The sequence below is a fragment of the Oncorhynchus clarkii genome, chromosome 18, assembly GCF_045791955.1.
Source record: "Oncorhynchus clarkii lewisi isolate Uvic-CL-2024 chromosome 18, UVic_Ocla_1.0, whole genome shotgun sequence".
Classification (NCBI taxonomy): Eukaryota; Metazoa; Chordata; class Actinopteri; order Salmoniformes; family Salmonidae; genus Oncorhynchus; species Oncorhynchus clarkii.
The window spans coordinates 22,533,740-22,552,553 of NC_092164.1; the positions used below are offsets into that span (position 1 = coordinate 22,533,740).

At 43.9% G+C, this 18,814-nt stretch overlaps 2 protein-coding genes across 4 annotated transcripts in view; one reads left to right on the top strand and one right to left on the bottom strand.

The window, feature by feature from the left end:
- The first annotated feature begins 6,451 nt into the window (after positions 1–6,451).
- LOC139373231 (E3 ubiquitin-protein ligase MARCHF7-like) lies at positions 6,452–16,283 on the top strand. The gene is made up of 11 exons (XM_071113508.1): positions 6,452–6,513; positions 9,542–9,734; positions 10,823–10,963; positions 11,731–11,899; positions 12,256–12,444; positions 12,608–13,802; positions 14,036–14,205; positions 14,314–14,417; positions 14,682–14,783; positions 15,013–15,061; positions 15,508–16,283. Exons 2-11 carry the CDS (start codon positions 9,552–9,554, stop codon positions 15,603–15,605), a joined length of 2,400 nt encoding a protein of 799 aa, XP_070969609.1. The 5' UTR covers positions 6,452–6,513; positions 9,542–9,551; the 3' UTR covers positions 15,606–16,283.
- LOC139373230 (lymphocyte antigen 75-like) overlaps positions 16,116–18,814 on the bottom strand; it is a 45,035-nt gene continuing 42,336 nt past the window's right edge. For all 3 annotated transcript variants that reach the window (XM_071113505.1, XM_071113506.1, XM_071113507.1), the window contains one exon: positions 16,116–18,753. In XM_071113505.1, the coding sequence (XP_070969606.1) occupies positions 18,581–18,753 (173 nt within the window). In that variant the 3' untranslated portion in view covers positions 16,116–18,580. The remainder of the gene's footprint in view (positions 18,754–18,814) is intronic.

The window sequence follows — 18,814 nt, forward strand, 5'->3', positions numbered from 1 at the left end:
GGGGAGAATAAAGATGGAAAAAAATGTCTAGGGATTTAACTGTTTTCAAGGCCTCTGAGCTCGGACGAAGGTTTCTTATGATTCCATATAATGTAGTGTGATTGACTGCTTGATTTATTAAAAGCGTCTAATGAAAGTTGAAATGAAAGGACCTCCTCAGCTGTCAGTGTGGCTTTACTTCAACCTTACAGCGGTCTCCTTTATTAGTGTTTTAAGTGTATTGTCTTTGTAATTGTAATGACTCGCCGTCTCAAAGGATTCATTTGACAACAAGATATCTCATCCCATTTGTTTTCTCGTGGCTTACATTTGTTTTTTTTTTAAATTGTAGATTATTATCAAAGGAGTATAAAGTCATTGATTCTCAATCAATCCCTCTCTGTGTAATTCCTTCCAATTAAAAGGTCCCTAACGTTATAACAACATTGAAACGACATGTCCTATTTGGATCACGTATAACATTCCGTCATCAGGGCTAATGTTTCGAGTTCAGGTGATTCGGACTTGAGGCATGTTCAAACCCTTTGTGATCCCCGTTCACACTGAGGTCGTGTATAGTGCTCTTCTCTAATACAGTATCCCTTTGTCACATATTCATGTGTGTCCCTCCAGTGAACAGAGTCAGTGAGAGTAGCGGGCCAAGAGATTCTCAAGACCTGGAGCAGCCGTGGGAAAGAAAGGCTGTGGTGGAGGAAAAGCAGAAATGTCTCAGGGCATTCCTTTGTGATTACACCGCTGGAGAAGTCCAGACATTCTTGGAGCTAGTCTGTGTCTAAGGGCTCTCTAGCACTCGTTAAGACTGATAATATAGCCTGTGTTTCTATAGCGCACCATTCTGTAACTCAGTAACAGTTTGTGGCAGATTGCACCAAACTAACAGCTCATCACCGCATTTGTCTGGAGAGACTTTGGCCATTGGTTGTACAAGGTTGATTGATTATGCAGGATTAGAACTGACAAAGCAACATAAATGTAGCCCTATTCCCTTCTCGTTATCTCTCTTGGTTGAAAAGTCGACATTTGGCTTGCTATTAGACTTCTACCCTCTCCGATGAGGTAGAAATTGAGAGTGACAGCTCAGTATCTCTGAAGGATTGTGGATCAAGTTTCATGTAATATGGCTTCACATTATATTTCTTGCCTACATATATATAAACTAAAAGATTCCTATGCTGAAAGACTTGCTGATACCCCCAACATATATTTTTTTTTAAATCTCCTCCCCTTTCAAAGTAAACATGAATGAAAAATGGCTCCAAGGAATGTTATTTTGTTGTCCAATGAGCAACATCGGGGGAGAGCGCATGATTACATGAATGGAAGAGTAAGGGCTGAGACCAACTGCAACGATAGACTAGGGGTGAATCTCAATTATATTTCCTTAGTTCCTCACGTCCTCTCTCCTTGCCTCCTTCTCAAAATGTATTGGAATAATAAAGATCAGAGGGGAGGAACCTTGTGCTTTGAGAAGGAGACGAAGCGGGAGGATGTGAGAAATCGAGGAAATACAATTGAGGCTCACCCCAAAGCCACTCATTTCATCGAGCCTTGCACTTCATCAGGACACTAGGTCACATGTCCTTTTTTGTCAGCCATTAATCTGAGGCACCACTCTCTCCTTCACCTCACACTATTAGCCTTGTGTGTTGTATTTACACCTGATCTGATCGCCACGCCAACGGCCCGTGGAGTTAATAACAATGTCTCACTCTGTGGATGGGGGTGTATCGGTCGAGCATCTTGTTGACCTTGGCTTCTACATATGCATCTGTTGTAAAGCAATACGTTAACCGTGTTCACTCCTCCATTCAACACCTGACCTCTGACCTCCAACAGCCCTCCAGTTCACAAGCCAGCTTGTTAAGCTCATAGTGGTTTATCCTCTGTAGGCCTTTCTTAAAACAAAAAATAAATCTTGACATTGAGATTTGTTTATTTTAAGTGGAAAATAATACAGATCTCAGAATGAGAGAATTATCTAAAATTGTCACAATTAATGGAATATTCTGAGGCTTACTCTAATTAACAATTCATTAAATTAATTCCACCATTTTGTGCAAAATGTAAATGAATTAAAAAAAGGTACTGTATTGACCTTGTGATTTATTTTTTCCTTGACTTCTTTCCATTAGAAGGTCTACAAGACCTTTTATAACAATTACTCAAATAAAGCTCATTAGAGCTGTTGGCAAATGCATTAATTACCTTGGTGACAAAACAAACATGCCTGTAACATCCAAATAATAGAAGAGTACAATCTGTTTTACAACGTGGTTGGATTCAAATGTCAGATGATGCTCCCCCTAGTGTATATCACTATGAACAGCTCATGAGTGTCTGTGGGCAAAGATGGCGCTAGTAGTCATAGAAATAGAATCCATAGAACCTCGAAGACGAAACCGTTTTATGGATTCTATTTCAATAGCAGTCCATCTACTACAAGTTTTTTTTTTAGGTTGTCAAAACAATTTCTGATTGTCAGCATAAGATAATAGTCTAAACCTCAGTACTTTATGAATGATGTACCTGCTGTACATCATGAGGGCATTAATCATTAGGCCTACATTTCGTAGTATTTAGGGATACCTAGTCAGTTGCAAAACTGAATGCATTCAACCGAAATGTGTGTTTCACATTTAACCCAACTCCTCTGAGTTAGAGAGGTGCTGGGGGCCACATAATCGGCACCCAGGGAGCAGTTGTTGGGGGTTACCCACCTTGCTCAAGGGTATAACGGCAGATTTGTCCACCTTGCCGTATCAGGGACACTCAACCGCTAGGCTACCTGGCGCCCCAATTATTCAATTAGCGAGACATGAGATGTAGTAGCAATCACTGCCTGAATCATCAATGGCAAATGAGCAACTATCATAACATTTATTTCAGTATGTACCCATATAGACTCCTTCATCATAATCGTCCTCATCGTCATCATCATCAGTGGCTGCTTTAGACTTGTGAAGTTGAGGAGGATGGATGTAAAGTTTTTGAAAAATAAAAATCTGTTTTTGGGGACGTTTCTTTTCTTGTTCCAGACCCAGCTGGGTTTGAGACATGTATTCTGAATGATATATATTACAGTTTGAACCAAAGAGAGTTCATATAAGGTAGTTTATTATATCATATACTGTATAATAAAATATAGATATGTATTATAAGGTTTCTCATTCTCTCTGTTCGAACTTAAGAGGAGGACAGAAAATAGCCATCTTCACATATAGGGTATGCTGTTGAGGCTACTGACCACTGCAAAACTGTTTTTAACCAGATAATAGTGACATCTGTACTTATACTGAACAAAAAATATAAACACAGCATGCAACAATTTCAAAATGTGACTGAGTTGCAGTTCACATAAGGAAATAAGTCAATTGAAAATAAATTCATGAGGTCCTAATCTTTGGATGTCACATGACTGGGAATACAGATACACATCCGTTGGTCACAGGCACTTTAGAAAAGATAAGGGCGTGGATCAGAAAAGAAGTCCGTATCTGGTGTGACCACCATTTGTCTCATGCAGTGTGACACATCTCCTTCACAAAGAGTGGTTGATTCTGGCCTGTGGAAAGTTGTCCCACACCACTTCCAATGGCTGTGCAAAGTTGCTGGATTTGTATTTATTTAACTAGGCAAGTCAGTTAGGAACAATGTCTTATTTGCAACAACGGCCTAGAAACAGTGGGTTAACTGCCTTGTTCAGGGGCAGAGCGACAGAATTTTACCTTGTCAGCTCAGGGATTTGAACTAGCAACCTTTCAGCTACTGGCCCAACACTCTAACCACTAGGCTACCTGCCAATATTTGCAGGAACTGGAACACGCTGTTGTACACGTGGATCCAGAGCATCCTAAACATGCCCATTGGGTGACATGTCTTGTGAGTTTTCAGGACATGGAAGAACTTGGACCTTTTCAGCTTCCAGGAATCCTTGCGACATGGGGCCGTGCATTATCATGCTGAAACAGGAGGTGATGGCAGCGGATGAATGGCACGACACTGGGCCTCAGGACACGGTATCTTTGTGCATTTAAATTGCCATTGATAAAATGCAATTGTGTTCATTGTCTGTAGCTTATGCCTGCCCATACCATATCCCCACTATGGTGCACTCTGTTCACAACGTTGACATCAGCAAAATGCTCGCCAACACAACGCTATACACGCAGTCTGCGGTTGTGAGGACGGTTGGACATACTGCCAAGTTCTCTAAAATGACTTTGGAGGCTGCTTATGGTAGACAAATTAACATTCAATTCATTGGCATCAGCTCTGGTGGAAATTCTTGCAGTCAGCATGCTAATTGTACACTCCCTCAAAACTTGATACATCTGTGGCAAACTGCACATTTTAGAGTGGCCTTTTATTGTCCCCAGCACAAGGTGCACCTGCGTAATGATCATGCTGTTTAATCAGCTTCTTGAAAGGCCACACTGTCAGGTGGATGGATTATCTTGGCCAAGTCGAAATGCTCACTAACAGGGATGTAAACAAATTTCTGCACACCATTTTAGAAGAATAAGCTTTCTGTGGTATGGAACATTTCTGTGATATTTTATTTCTGCTCATGAAACATGGGACCAACACTTTACATGTTGCGTTTATATTTTTGTTCAGTGTATTATCATAATCATACTTTAAATTGTAACTCACCAACATCATCATCATCATCAATTCATTATCACAACCATCCTTTCAATCACAACCATCCTTTCAATCTTAACTCCCCAACATCATCAACAATATCATAACCGCCATCGATAAAAGACAGTACTGTGCAGCCGTCTTCATCGACCTTGCCAAGGCTTTCGACTCTGTCAATCACCGTATTCTTATCGGCAGACTCAGTAGCCTCGGTTTTTCTAATGACTGCCTCGCCTGGTTCCCCAACTACTTTGCAGACAGAGTTCCGTGTGTCAAATCGGAGGGCATGCTGTCCGGTCCTCTGGCAGTCTCTATGGGGGTGCCACAGGGTTCAATTCTCGGGCCGACTCTTTTCTCTGTATATATCAATGATGTTGCTCTTGCTGCGGGCGATTCCCTGATCCACCTCTATGCAGACGACACCATTCTGTATACTTCCGGCCCGCCCTTGTAAACTGTGCTGTCTAACCTCCAAACGAGCTTCAATGCCATACAACACTCCTTCTGTGGCCTCCAACTGCTCTTAAACGCTAGTAAAACCAAATGCATGCTATTCAACCGTTCGCTGCCTGCACCCGCACGCCCGACTAGCATCACCACTCTGGATGGTTCCGACCTAGAATATGTGGACATCTATAAGTACCTAGGTGTCTGGCTAGACTGTAAACTCTCCTTCCAGACTCATATCAAACATCTCCAATCTAAAATCAAATCTAGAGTTGGCTTTCTATTCCGCAACAAAGCCTCCTTCACTCACGCCGCCAAACTTACCCTAGTAAAACTGACTATCCTACCGATCCTCGACTTTGGCGATGTCATCTACAAAATAGCTTCCAATACTCTACTCAGCAAACTGGATGCAGTTTATCACAGTGCCATCCGTTTTGTTACTAAAGCACCTTATACCACCCACCACTGCACCCTGTATGCTCTAGTCGGCTGGCCCTCGCTACATATTCGTCGCCAGACCCACTGGCTCCAGGTCATCTACAAGTCCATGCTAGGTAAAGCTCCGCCTTATCTCAGTTCACTGGTCACGATGGCAACACCCACCCGTAGCACGCACTCCAGCAAGTGTATCTCACTGATCATCCCTAAAGCCAACACCTCATTTGGCCGCCTTTTGTTTCAGTTCTCTGCTGCATGTGACTGGAACGAATTGCAAAAATCGCTGAAGTTGGAGACTTTTATCTCCCTCACCAACTTCAAACATCTGCTATATGAGCAGCTAATCGATCGCTGCAGCTGTACATAGTCTATCGGTATATAGCCCACCCAATTTTACCTACCTCATCCCCATACTGTTTATATTTATTTACTTTTCTGCTCTTTTGCACACCAATATCTCTACCTGTACATGACCATCTGATCATGTATCACTCCAGTGTTAATCTGCAAAATTGTAATTATTCGCCTACCTCCTCAATGCCTTTTGCACACAATGTATATAGACTCTCTTTTTTTCTACTGTGTTATTGACTTGTTAATTGTTTACTCCATGTGTAACTCTGTGTTGTCTGTTCACACTGCTATGCTTTATCTTGGCCAGGTCGCAGTTGCAAATAAGAACTTGTTCTCAACTAGCCTACCTGGTTAAATAAAGGTGAAATAAATAAAAAAAATAATAATAATAATTCATTACTATAACAATCATACTGTACTTTCAATCAAAATTCACAACGTCAATTAAAAAGGGGTCAGGACAAGTACAGTGTTTGATATTCTATTGGATGGAGTACGTTGTCCTTCACCATTCTGAGTTGTACGTACTTGTCTGGGGTGTCTGATTGCATTGTAAATCACATGACCTTCTCTTAATCAACACACAGACGCCGTCATCATTGAATGCAGCGAAGCTTGGAAGCAAAGGTGAGAGTGTGCTGCTTTTGCACCTTATCCGTGATGTTTCTAACTATAGCCTGCGACATTGTTTTACATTTTAATTTGGCAACGATTAAATTGATTCCTTTGATAGAAGAAATGGATTAGCTAGCTTCCCAACGTTATGTCAGGACGGATGATAAACAACAGCAGCATAAAAAAATAGGCCTATCGTTCGCTAGCTAAACCATCAAGATTATCTCATCGCATTCACGGTAATTGTCCTATTTGTGGATATGACTGTCATGTCCTCAATCGAGTCGTTTCTATTCTAGAAGTTGCGAGTGGTTTCTAGTACTAGGATGGTAGTTAACAACTGTAGCCCTAGCATGCTTTGTGGTCGTGGGCTAACGTTAACTATCTATTTAGCCTAGTAGGCAACGTTAGCTAGCAAGCTGTTTTTCTTCATCCATTTTTAACTTCGACGCCGTGCCAATAACAAGTTTGGGAGGCTAGCTTGACTAGCTAGCCCCAGACAGTGTAGCTTTGAGATCATGCATGTTTCTTCCATGGCCATGGGTATTGCTAACGTTAGGTAGCTAGTTGACAAGCTCCTTCGACATCTGGTGAGCAAAAGAAAAGGGAACTATTTTCTTGGAAACTGCCAGACATTTTGAGGAGTCGGTTCGGTCATTTGGGTAGCCTTTTAGTTACAGTAGCCACCAACCTAACGTTAGCCATGAAGCTATTGTTGGCTAGCTTGCAATTCATGACTGAGGTGCTAAAGTGTCACCGTTTTGCTCAACTGTTGCGTTAATAAGACTTGTCCTTTCTCTAACTATAGTTTTATTTGCAGAAAATCTGGTAGATAACTGGCCTAGACGGGTAGAGGAAAAAATAGCTAATGCATCCATGGCCTTGTCTGAATCAGGAAGAACAGCCAAACCGTATCCTCCAAACAAAACGTTTCAGAAAAAAATGAAATTAACTTCTGTGGCCGAATAAAAAAATTCACTCTTCCAGTTTTGCAGAGCCTGACTGAACGTGTTACTATTGCGCAATTCAATATTAACAACAGTAGAGAAACAAGTTTTGGCATCTTGTGTGCAGATTTCATCAGTCTTACCTAGGCACATCTTAAATACAAGCAAAACAGAGTTTGACCTGTTATCAAAACAACTTTCCTCTTGTGTACACTTTGCATTCCTGATGGCTAAGTTTAGCACCACCCATGCGTCATGAGTGTGATTGAGAGAAGCCACACTCGCTGTGGGCTAAATTAGGAGCATAACTATAAAAAATATAATGAATGACAATAGTATTTCCAAACCACAGCTGTAGGCTACCAAAGGTGATAACTAAATGTTTATTTCACCTAGGCTAAGTTTACTTTTTAGGAAAGGTTCTCAAAAGGTTGAGGGGGTGGTGGTTCTCCTATCACCATACGGGTGCTGTGATCCATGTAAAACAGAGGAATGCACCTTTTTAATAAATTATCTTGCATTGACGATCTTGTGTGTGATGCAAGGCCTGACCTGGCCTGCACAGCCCCCCTGCTGCGCTCTCATTCCTCAGGAAATGTCACCATCAAATGGCTGTGACAGTGTGTACCAAATGGCACCCTAATGCTTATGTAGTGCACCTACTAGGGTGCCATTTGGGATGCAACAAACAGTGATTGTGATCCAAGGACAGGTGTGGGGGTTAGGTGCCGAGAAGCTTCTGGACAGTTTGTACACTGTCACACTTCGGCTGTCTCAGCGACCAGCCAACCCCTTTTCCTGACTGTTGGGGTTTTATCAGATTGGGAGATTCCCTGACTCTTCAGTCTGGTCTTTACGATTGCAGTTTCAAAACGCAGCGAGGTCTATCTCGTCTTATCTTGTCGTTAAATCATGTTTAGTCTAGCCTAAGGGTTGGGTGGAACAGGCACAAAAGGTTTTAGCAATAACAAAAGTAGGGTTTGGTCAGGACATTGAGCTCTGAGTTATGTATATTGAATGAGTACTGATATGGAGTACTGGATACCAATGGTTTCCACATTTATTTGAATGAACTCAGTACGGTTTTCAACTTACTCTTAATGTTTTTAAAAAATGAATAACTGCTGACTCCCGTGTGGCGCTGTCGTATAAGGCAATGCTAGAGGTGTCACTACAGACCTGGAATCGATCCCAGGCAGTATCACAACCGGCCGTGCTCTGGAGTCCCGTAGGTCGGCGCACAATTGGCCCAGCGTCGTCCGGGTTAGGGGAGGGTTTGGTCAGGGGGCTTGACTTGGCTAATCGTGCACTAGCGACTCCTTGTGGCGGGCCGGGCGCCTACAGGCTGACCTCTGTCGTCAGGTGAACTGTGTTTCCAACACTGGTGCTTCCGGCTTAAGTAGGCCTGTGTTAAGAAATGCGGTTTGGTGGGGACATGACTCGACCTTCGCCTCCCGAGCCTGTTGGAGTTGCAGCGATGAGATGATAGAAATTGGGGAGAAAAAAAGTAGAACTACCTTAATTTTGCTGGACCCCAGGAAGAGGCAACGGCTATTGGGGAGCCATAATAAATTCAAATACCCTAGAGCTATTTATAGCTTGTCAGAAATGTGCCGATCAACTAACCCATGTCAGCTAACATTGTTTTAGCTAGGTTGTAATGTTTGTCACTCAAATATCACATGAATACACATTAGACAAGGCATGGCGGACGTGAGATGTTCAATGATGGAAGGGGGGCCTGAGTGGTAAACGTTTGGGAACCCCTGCTGTAGCCTAGTACTTGTGTATTAAATAACACTGGACTATGGGGCGGCAGGGTAGCCTAGTGGTTAGAGCGTTGGACTAGTAGCCGGAAGGTTGCAAGTTCAAACCCCCGAGCTGACAAGGTACAAATCGGTCGTTCTGCCCCTGAACAGGCAGTTAACCCACTGTTCCTAGGCCGTCATTGAAAATAAGAATTTGTTCTTAACTGACTTGCCTAGTTAAATAAATAAAAAATAAAAACAAGTATAGGCTTACTGTATTCCACTTTGTACGATGTTTGATTGCATGTGTTCTCTAACATTTTGTTTTCTAATATCTTTCCACAGCCAATCAGTGATGGATTCCAAGCCTCGCCGGCTGCCCTTTACGGTGTCCAGCACCACATCATCTTATTCTTCATCCTCTTCCCCCTCCTCCCTGGGTTCCCTGGGATCCAGCAGGCTCTATGGAAGATCCAGTGTCCTGAACAGTGATCGCTTCACCAGGGCCACACCCCTTAAACCTGACCTCGACCACCAGGTACTGAACACCATATGAGAGGGAGAAAGTAGCAGGTTACATACATTTGCTGACCCTAAATGTCACTTTGTATTCCTAAAATATGTGGCCTTTAGGTCTGGATTTCAATGAGAAGTTTCTGCCGGTTAACAATAAGAACACTTCAAATGTGTTTATAACCGATGGAAGGGTAAGGCTAGGCAGTTGGGACAAGGTTAGCCTGTTTTCATGAAAACCAATGTTCTCTTTAAAATAAATGCAGTCGGGTGGGTAATTATTTTTCTCCCCTTAAGAACCAGGCTTTCTTTGCTGCCATCTGACTCTTGTCTAAGGGACCGTCTGTTACTCTCCCTCTTGGTTCCAGTCCTCTTCTCTATTTGGCGAGTTAGCAGTGTTCAGAGAAGGTATCTGTGTACTTTAGCTGGGGCTTTTTATAGGTCAGCCTAGATTCCTGCCAGTGTGATTTTCAGCCCGCCTGTCCTGTCAGGGACTGTGCCATTAGATAAAGTTACTACTGGGCTGTCTGTCTATTTTACTCTTCCAGAAGAAGAGTCCTGGGCCCGGCTCATGCACAATAAACAACTGACTTAGTTGACACGTTTGCAAACACCTTTGAGTAAAATGAATGCATTTGATGTAATGAAAAAATATCAATGGCATTACCTAGCTAGCATGCAAGAATGTAGGAGTAATTGGAACAAGAATATTTAGACAAATGCAGTGTTTCCTCGATATTAATTTAGTAGTGTTGGCCTCCGCTGCTAAATAGTTGCCGCCACTTCAAATAGAGGCCCCTATTGATTTTGTTTGTGTCGCTCTACTAGTTTAAGAACACGGCAAAAACCGTGGCGAAATGTGTAGAATTGCAGGAAGTTACTTATATTTAGTTTTTACAGCTAAATTGTCTTTGAGGGCCTTTAGAATTGTTGGTCTTGCCATTGGCACACCCACTACAACGCTAACTTTGCTATCGCTGCTGAAATAAATCCTAGGGGAAACTCTTCTCCTGTTTGTGGTGATCTTGTATATGTACCATGTGTCAGCTACCTTACATTGCTCCAAGTATTGACTTGCACTAACCCCATGTGTTTTCACTCCCCTTGTCTCAGAGCTCTCGGTTCCTCAGCTCGACCAGGGACTACAGTAGTTCTGACAGCCGCCACTCCAGCTGGAAATCCCCTCTGACCACCTCCTCGGTCTCCTACGATCGCTCCTGGGCCGAGTCCTCACTGAGCAGCCGCAGCAAACCGGTAAACTCACGATAGAACGGGATCCTGTTCATTGGGGCACTACGCTAACATATGGAATTGTTTTAACATGGTCATATTGTGGATCATTTAGCTATTTGATTTCAAATTTTAGGACCCCTTTAGCTATCAATAAAAAAAACAAATGTTTGAATAAAATTAAGAATTTGGCCTTTACTATTATAGTCCATAGAAACGAGTTGAATAAAACATTTTTATAAATGTTAAGACAGTCAAAAATGGTAACTTAAGGTTTTGAAGTGTCTGTCCTATATCTGGGAGATAAAAGAAAGCTTGGTAAATAATTATTTATTTTGACCTGTATTTAACCCCTTACCTTCATGAGTCCTGTGACACTTGTGGGGATCGTAGAGCGACACTGAGAACACCATCGTGTTTGAGAGCCTCCCCTTTCCACAGTGGTCATAGTTTAGACGCTACGTTTCGTGAGAAGACTGTTCCCCCCCCAACCCGCCTTTTTTTTCAGGATGTCTCGCGGTCTGGCCAACACCGCTGTAGCTCTGCCACCTACCACCGCAGATGCGTCAGGGCGACCCAGGCGGATGTGGTGGCTTGAGACACAGCCCGTGCTGTCTTAGATGGATTTTGATGTTTAATTTTTTTTTAACTTAGATTAATACGTGCATCAATAGACTTCAGGATTAAACCATTTTACTTTTACGTTTTGATAGTGAGATTACTGATGCGTATTGCCAAGGTTCAAGTCCGTTTTGATTCATGTGATGGCATTCTGTGGGTTGTTTTATCAGACTGATTCAGAGACAAGACTGGGGACGTACTCAGGACTTCTCAGCAACCCAACTGATGATGGGGATACCAAACGGGCCAAACTGTCTTATATCAACAGAGCTGCATATACAACAAGCCCCTCTGTGACTGGCTCCTCCTACTCCAGCAGTGTCCTCAACAGAGACTCAGGTATCTGACCCCTGGTTCAAAGTAGAGCTCAAGAGTGACAAACGTTTTCAGTCTCTTTCCTTGAGCCCTTTTTATAATGTATGAAAATACCTGGCAAGTGTTTTTTTTTTTTAAGTGTGAACTTTTCCTTTAAATATACTGCTGTTAGTTTCCATACACTTGATGAGCGCAGGTCTTGTGGTAATCATTCAAACAATCATCGCCATTGCTTTGAGTGATGATAATAATATTAAATCTTCAGTTGTTAACCTTACGACATTGATGTAACATGTTAATGATTCTTAAATCCTTCGTGGTTTAACCAACTTAACTTTTCAAACATGCAGGTGAATAACAAACTGGCACCTTGTGTTTAGATTTGTCGTCGTGGAAGTCGTACCGGCCTCTGTCCAGGTCGTCCTCCTCCTCTTCTTCTTCCTCCTCCTCTTCCTCCTCAGAGCCCCTGTGGTCCAGAAGGGAGCTGGAGAAGAGGAGCGAGGCGAGGAGTCTGTCCAGTGTGGCTGATAACACCAGCTATAGGAGCTCCGGACTCACCTCATCCCTTTGTATGTAATCACACACAGTGACTCATTTGTGTGCATTAACTTACAAACCTATTAGCACATTTCCGCACGCATTCAGTCATAAAACTGAAACATTTACATACTTGCACGCAAACATAATACTGACACGCATGCAATCGCTAATGTGGACATGTTTGTGTTTTAGACCGGCCAGACCGTGTGACCTCCACCTATGCCCAGGGGGCCCGGCCCAAGGAGACCCTCTACTCCTCCTCTTCCTCTAGCAGGGAGAGCAGCTCCCTCAGCCGCCACCTCTCTTCCACCTACCAGCGCTCCCCACTGGCCCGGGACTCCACCACCTCCCGGGCTACCGGCCGCTCCCTGACCACCCTCACCGCCTCCACCCTCCGCACCGCCAAGGAGCCCACTGAGAGCCGAGAGCCCGCTCTAGGAGTCTCCGTTACCTCTCGCCCCTCTTGGTACACAACCCCCTCAGCAAGGCGGGAGGCCCAGGACTCCAGCCCCCCCCCCTCCACGCCAACCTCCACCCCCAGGACAACCCCGGAGGGTGGCGAGGCATCCGATGGACGTCGCTCCACCCGCCGCCTCCTCTCCCGCCTCTTCTCTCGGCGCTCCAGCCAGGACTCCAGCGGCTCCAGCTCTGGCTCCGCCTCCCGCTCCTTCGACTCGACCGAGGACAGCCCTGTCTCTGGAGGAGAAGGCCCCAGCCACGCACCCGTGGCTACCAGCGAGGAGAGCGTCCGACCCGTAAGCGTGGAGCCCGTTCCCAGAGGCTCTGACGCGGCCCAGGCCTTTGCCTTCCTGAGGCGTCGCAGACAGGGCCTGTCCCCGGTCCAGGAGGGCCAGACCCAGCGTGCCCCGGAGCCCCAGCCTGGCCTGGAGGCCAGGAGAGGGGTCAGCACCAGTGGTGGTGTTGGAAGTAGTACTTCAGGTTCCTCCTGGCTGTCGTCTTCCATCCGGACCCGCTGCACTCCTCTCTTCTCCCGCCGTAGAAGAGAAGGACGGGACGAAAGCGCTCGCCTGGCGTCCGGTGCCGATGAGGATTACCGTGGTACCCAGTTCCCCCTCAGGAGTAGAGACACCCCCGAGGCCAAGGCGGACGATGACGAGGAGGAGGAGGAGGACGATGAAGGAGCGGTGGCTGCGGCGGCGGCAGCCTCGGGGGCGATGGGTGCTAGTGCCGCCCTACAGGAGGAGTTGAGAGACATGGCGGGGAGTAGTCAGCGTTTGGCGAGGTTCATGAGCAGCCCACTGTTCCGTGTCCACGACAACGTCATGATCGCCGTAGACATGACGGGCACTGCCAGGAGCCAACCGGAGGGCCGGGAGAAACCCACCTCCTCCAGAGACCCTGAGAGACTGAGGAAGATCCAGGAGAGGTGGGGAGGCTGTCCTTCTCTGAGCTTGCTGGGGAGTGGGCTGAACCTGCATGCTTGTGGTGTCCCATCCCCCTGTTGTACATGGGACTGTCCCTGTGTTGTCCATTGTCTTTATTGTGGCACTCGTCTTGTCATTCAAATGAGTCTTTGACAGGACCGACACTTGAATTATTTTCCTCAGATTTGAATGGTTGATCACTGTAAATAAACCTCTTTCTCTCTCTCCCCTGTAGCCTGCTGTTGGAGGACTCTGACGAGGAGGAAGGGGACCTGTGTCGTATTTGCCAAATGGGTTTGGAGTCTCCCTCCAACCCTCTGATCGAGCCCTGCCGCTGCACAGGCAGTCTGCAGTATGTTCACCAGGACTGCATCAAGAAGTGGCTGCGTTCCAAAATCAGCTCTGGTAAGAATACTTTCTCTCTCTCTCTGACCTTAACAAATGATTTTCTGCCCCTCGGTGTATTATGCGTTGATTGCACATTTGTTTGCTGTCTTTCCCTCTCTTGTCCAGGCACTAATCTGGATGCCATCACCACGTGTGAGCTGTGCAAAGAAAAGCTGCACCTGAACATTGAGAACTTTGACATCAACGAGCTACACAGGACACATGAGCGGGTGAGGGGACGTTCAGTTAACCCCAGACGTCTCCTAGTCATCCATTATCTAACTGTTAAGACTGTGAATGGGGAAACGTGCGGCAGGAAATCACTCCTGTGCTGCTCATTCAACTGTAGAATAGCAGAACGGGACACTTAAAACCAACTGTTCCGTAAAATGTTAACTTTTAAGGTTTAACTGCCTGGGACCCAGTCCTAACTTGAGTTTAACGCATATCTGCAGTTTTAAGTGACCACTTCCTTTCTTTCCCTTTCTGTCCAGTCTGAGTACGAGTTCATCAGCTGTGGCCTTTACCTGGTGGTGTTGCTACACCTGTGTGAGCAGAGGTTCTCTGATGTGCTCGGAGCTGCCAACGACGCCGGGGTAAGAACTCACGCCTACACCCGGCACCACCATGCTAAACACATTCTAAACGTCATTCATTTGCACTGGGCGCAGAGAAGTCATCTTGAATGTTAAGCCCAATGTTTTTCTTTGGCCTCATAATTCAGTAACTATTGTATTGTGGGGGAAAAAAATACTTAATTCAAATGTAGTAGGATTCAGTGTTTAAAAAAAAAACCCAAAAACCATTTCCCCCTCTCTCGCTCAGTTTTTCAACCTGGCGAGGACCCTTCATGAACACATGGACAATCTTGAAAGTACGTTCTTGAATAATTTCTCCCCAATGCTGTGTACACATGTTTTAGTTACTTGATAATGGGCTGTTAGTAACTGTTAATGAATTGATGGGTAAGTATTTGATTATATTGACCTTCTCTGATGTTAAAGGCCCACACGTGGTTCTACACGTAGCATGAGAGCTCGGCACACTTTTTTTTTTTTTTTTTGCCCAGCAACACTGCTGTGAATAATTCCCCTTCAGGTAACTATGCACAAGGTCATCTCAGTGGAGGTTATTAGTTGCTTTGATATCATGGTGTGCACTGCAGTATTCATCACTGACAATTTAAATGGTCTTAATATTTTACTTTTGAACACCATTCTAAACTAAAAGATACATTTTGCAACTTTATTCAAAAATAATTAAATGGACTACTAATAAACTAGTCTCTGATTTGACTGATAATTGTTCCCTCTGCTGCAGGCTCTTATGGGGAGTCAGATGAAGAGGAGGTGGTTGATACCCGGCCGTCAATCGATTTCTGTGACCTCGATGAAGACCTGGAAGAGGAGTACAATTGATCGGGGGGGGGCGACAAGAGTTGAACGAGTTACCTTCCAGTAGCAACCCATTCTGTTGCTCTGTTTCACCTCGTGATTTTACTGAGTGCAATGGCTTGTGGGATTTTTGAAGCCAATGCCAAGTAGACGGGAAGTCGCTCCTGACGTAGAGGTAATGATGTCATAGAAATGCAGACTGACGTTGAAGTGAACCGAGGTGAGGAAATGCTTTATATCCCCCTATTGTTAATTTGGCCTTTCCTTTAGGTCTCCAGATTTGAGTGCGCTTTACTCCGTTAAAATGCAAGCTATCCTTTTGAACTGTTATACCACGAGTGCTTTAAATGTTACTGCTCTAAAAAAGCAGATCTGTCCACCGTGGTGAGATATTGTGTATAAAAAAAAAAAGAGTTGGAATCCGAAACACCACTGGTTCGTTAGTTTAGCGGCTTGGGAGAAGGGGTGTGTTTAGGGGAGAATCTATCAAGAAGTGGCAAATTATCCCCTTTACTGTTTCTTTTCCTATGTGAATTTCTTTTTTGAAGTTTTTCAAAAAATTGTGTGAAAGAAAGTGACAACTTTACTTTTCACAGCTGAATAATTAAGTTTGTTCTGTTTTTGTCTGTAGTATGAAAATGCTATTTTGCTTGCCCCTAAAACTTGTTTTCATGTAATTAATGCAATAAAGTTTTGAATGTACAGCTGTTTGCAGGCAACATTTCATTGAACAAAACTGAACAAGGACACTGAAGTTAATATAGGAAGTAGGGTTAATGTAGGCCATTTCAACAACTGTTGCTCAAAAACCTCTAGTTAAAAGGATACGGGGAGCTTCTCAATTGAGGTAAACGCCACGCTCTTCTCCGTGACCCAGAAATCGGTCGCCATATGTAGAAGTGGCAATTCCTTAATAGTTTAACGGAGGAATTTGCTCCTTGGTAGCCTCCTCCGACCGAAGATACTTAGGTGTACCCTACTGAGAAGAGTTTAATTTCCTCACCCCCTTCAGGATTAAGTTTTTTTCCAAAGGCTAAAAGCATGCACACGTTTAAATGATACACTAGTAGTCTTTATAAAATATCTGGCACAACTACCTAAATTCGTTATTACCACTTTATACATGTTGGGATTCCTCCTGTAAACGTAATTTGCATGATGTGTTAGTGGCGTCATCTTTTTTCATTAAAGTGCATTTGTTTCCTGGACCAGGTAGTTGAGCAAATGTTATCGGCAATATTTGAACCTATGGTCCCTATCCCACTGCACTAGGGGTGAGGAAGGCACAATCTGCGTTAACCGATTTGAAGCTGTTCAAAATTAGGTTAGATTAGAAATGTATTTAGTTTATAATGTACGGTTGGAAACAAAGTCCAAATTGGGATTTGAACAAGTAACTTTGCAGGTCGCGATCTGCGTGTAACGCCCTCCAACCTACCAACCGTAAGCCTTTTTACATTTTATTATACAGGCATCTGAACTCTGCCCAGTGGCATGTCACAAGCTCTTCCCACTGAGCTTTCATCCAACCAATCACATTAGTTCAGTCTGTCAGCTTCCCTCGTCACAAGGTCGTGTTCCTCTGCTCAGATGTGGACACATGCCTGGCTAGGGTTTATACTCTAGCAGCCACAGTTGATGTGGCAGGGGAACGCGATCCTTGTTTGAGGCAGGGATTCAATCCAGGTTGTACAGTAGCTTTGTAGCGCCTTAGATTGAATCCCAGCCTAAATTAGGGGAACTCCTGAGCCAAATTCCAGGGCTTTCTCAATTATTCCTTCCTCAATTCCTTGTCCTGTCCTTCCCTCAAAATGAAGCTCATGTAAGTTATTGTGGTAGGTCACAGTGATACCCAAGTCTGACATCTTCATTTCCTCCCAGCCCTTAAAGACAAACCTTTTTTATTGGAAGACCATGACCATATTTGACCAGAGTGGATGGTCTGCTTGGGACCAATGTAAATATGAATGTTGGAACATTTGAGAATGGTAATCCTAGTTAACAAGCATTGTTGCAAGGCAGATCCAAATAAAGTCGAGGAATGTCCAGGTTATTAACATTCACAAGATTAAAAAAAATAAAAATCTTTGGTTAAGATTTTCCATAATAAAATGTAAAAATAAAATACATTTTTTATATTTACAAAGAATTTACAGCAGCTGTGTGTGCAGTTTGAGGCCTCAGCCAGTAGCAACCTTTGAAAACGTTAACACCAAAAACTTATACTCCAAGACAACTATTGTGCTTGAACATGGCAGAAACAACTGCTAAAGGCATTATTCACAAAACATTTCAATTTAAAGTGCAAATGTTCTCAGGAGTTTGCGTGCATAGGAGAGGGAGGTTACAGTCATAATGACAAAACAGAAACCAATGCATCAATGGCATTTACAGTTGGGATGAATTGCTTGTAGTTGAAATGGCAAATGAGAATGCATGCCACTATCCAAATTCTCTAAGGACGTCTGTGTTGGACTGCATTAGCTCGACTACTTGTATTAGACTAAATAATTGTAAGAAATTATGAAACTATGCCAAGCTAATAAAGATTATAGTTCTATTAATAACAGTGCCATGATGCAGTTGTTTCTTCTTTCGTTCGATGACCATCAGAGAAAAGCACATCTTCCTCCATTACAAAATAATCACAGAGTGAAAACAGAGAAAAACAGCAGTGCTTCCGAGAAGGAAAAATACCCTGACAACAAGCATCACGTATCCAGTGCCTTTTTTTGTCAACCCAAAGTCCAACCCTGCAGCAACTGTTCAATGTGGCAGCTCTTTCTTTAAAATCACAAAGTTCAACAAAACAAACGCTAGTTTGGGGACTTTCACAATCCTTTTGCCAATATTTACAATATCGCAGAAAATACAAAAAAAAAATGCTTGGGAATTTATACAAATAAATTAAATGAAACGGAAGCCAGGTTTCAGTTTGCTGCATAATAATATTTCCATACTGTAGGCACATAACTGCATAGATGAAGTCAAGACAAGTCTCACTCTGCATCCATAATACTAGTGCTGTCAGCATCATCAATGGTTCTCCTGTAGCGCACGGTGGAGTTGAATCTGGCCCTGCTCTTCTTATAAACGACGAAGCCGATGGCCGCCAGGAGAGAGGTGAGGACGACCAGGAAGAAGACCAGCACCACCGGGGCGCTCCCTGACCCTGGAGACAACACAGCCAGTCAGAAACACATCTCCAAACTGGCCAAGAAAGTCCCTGTTTC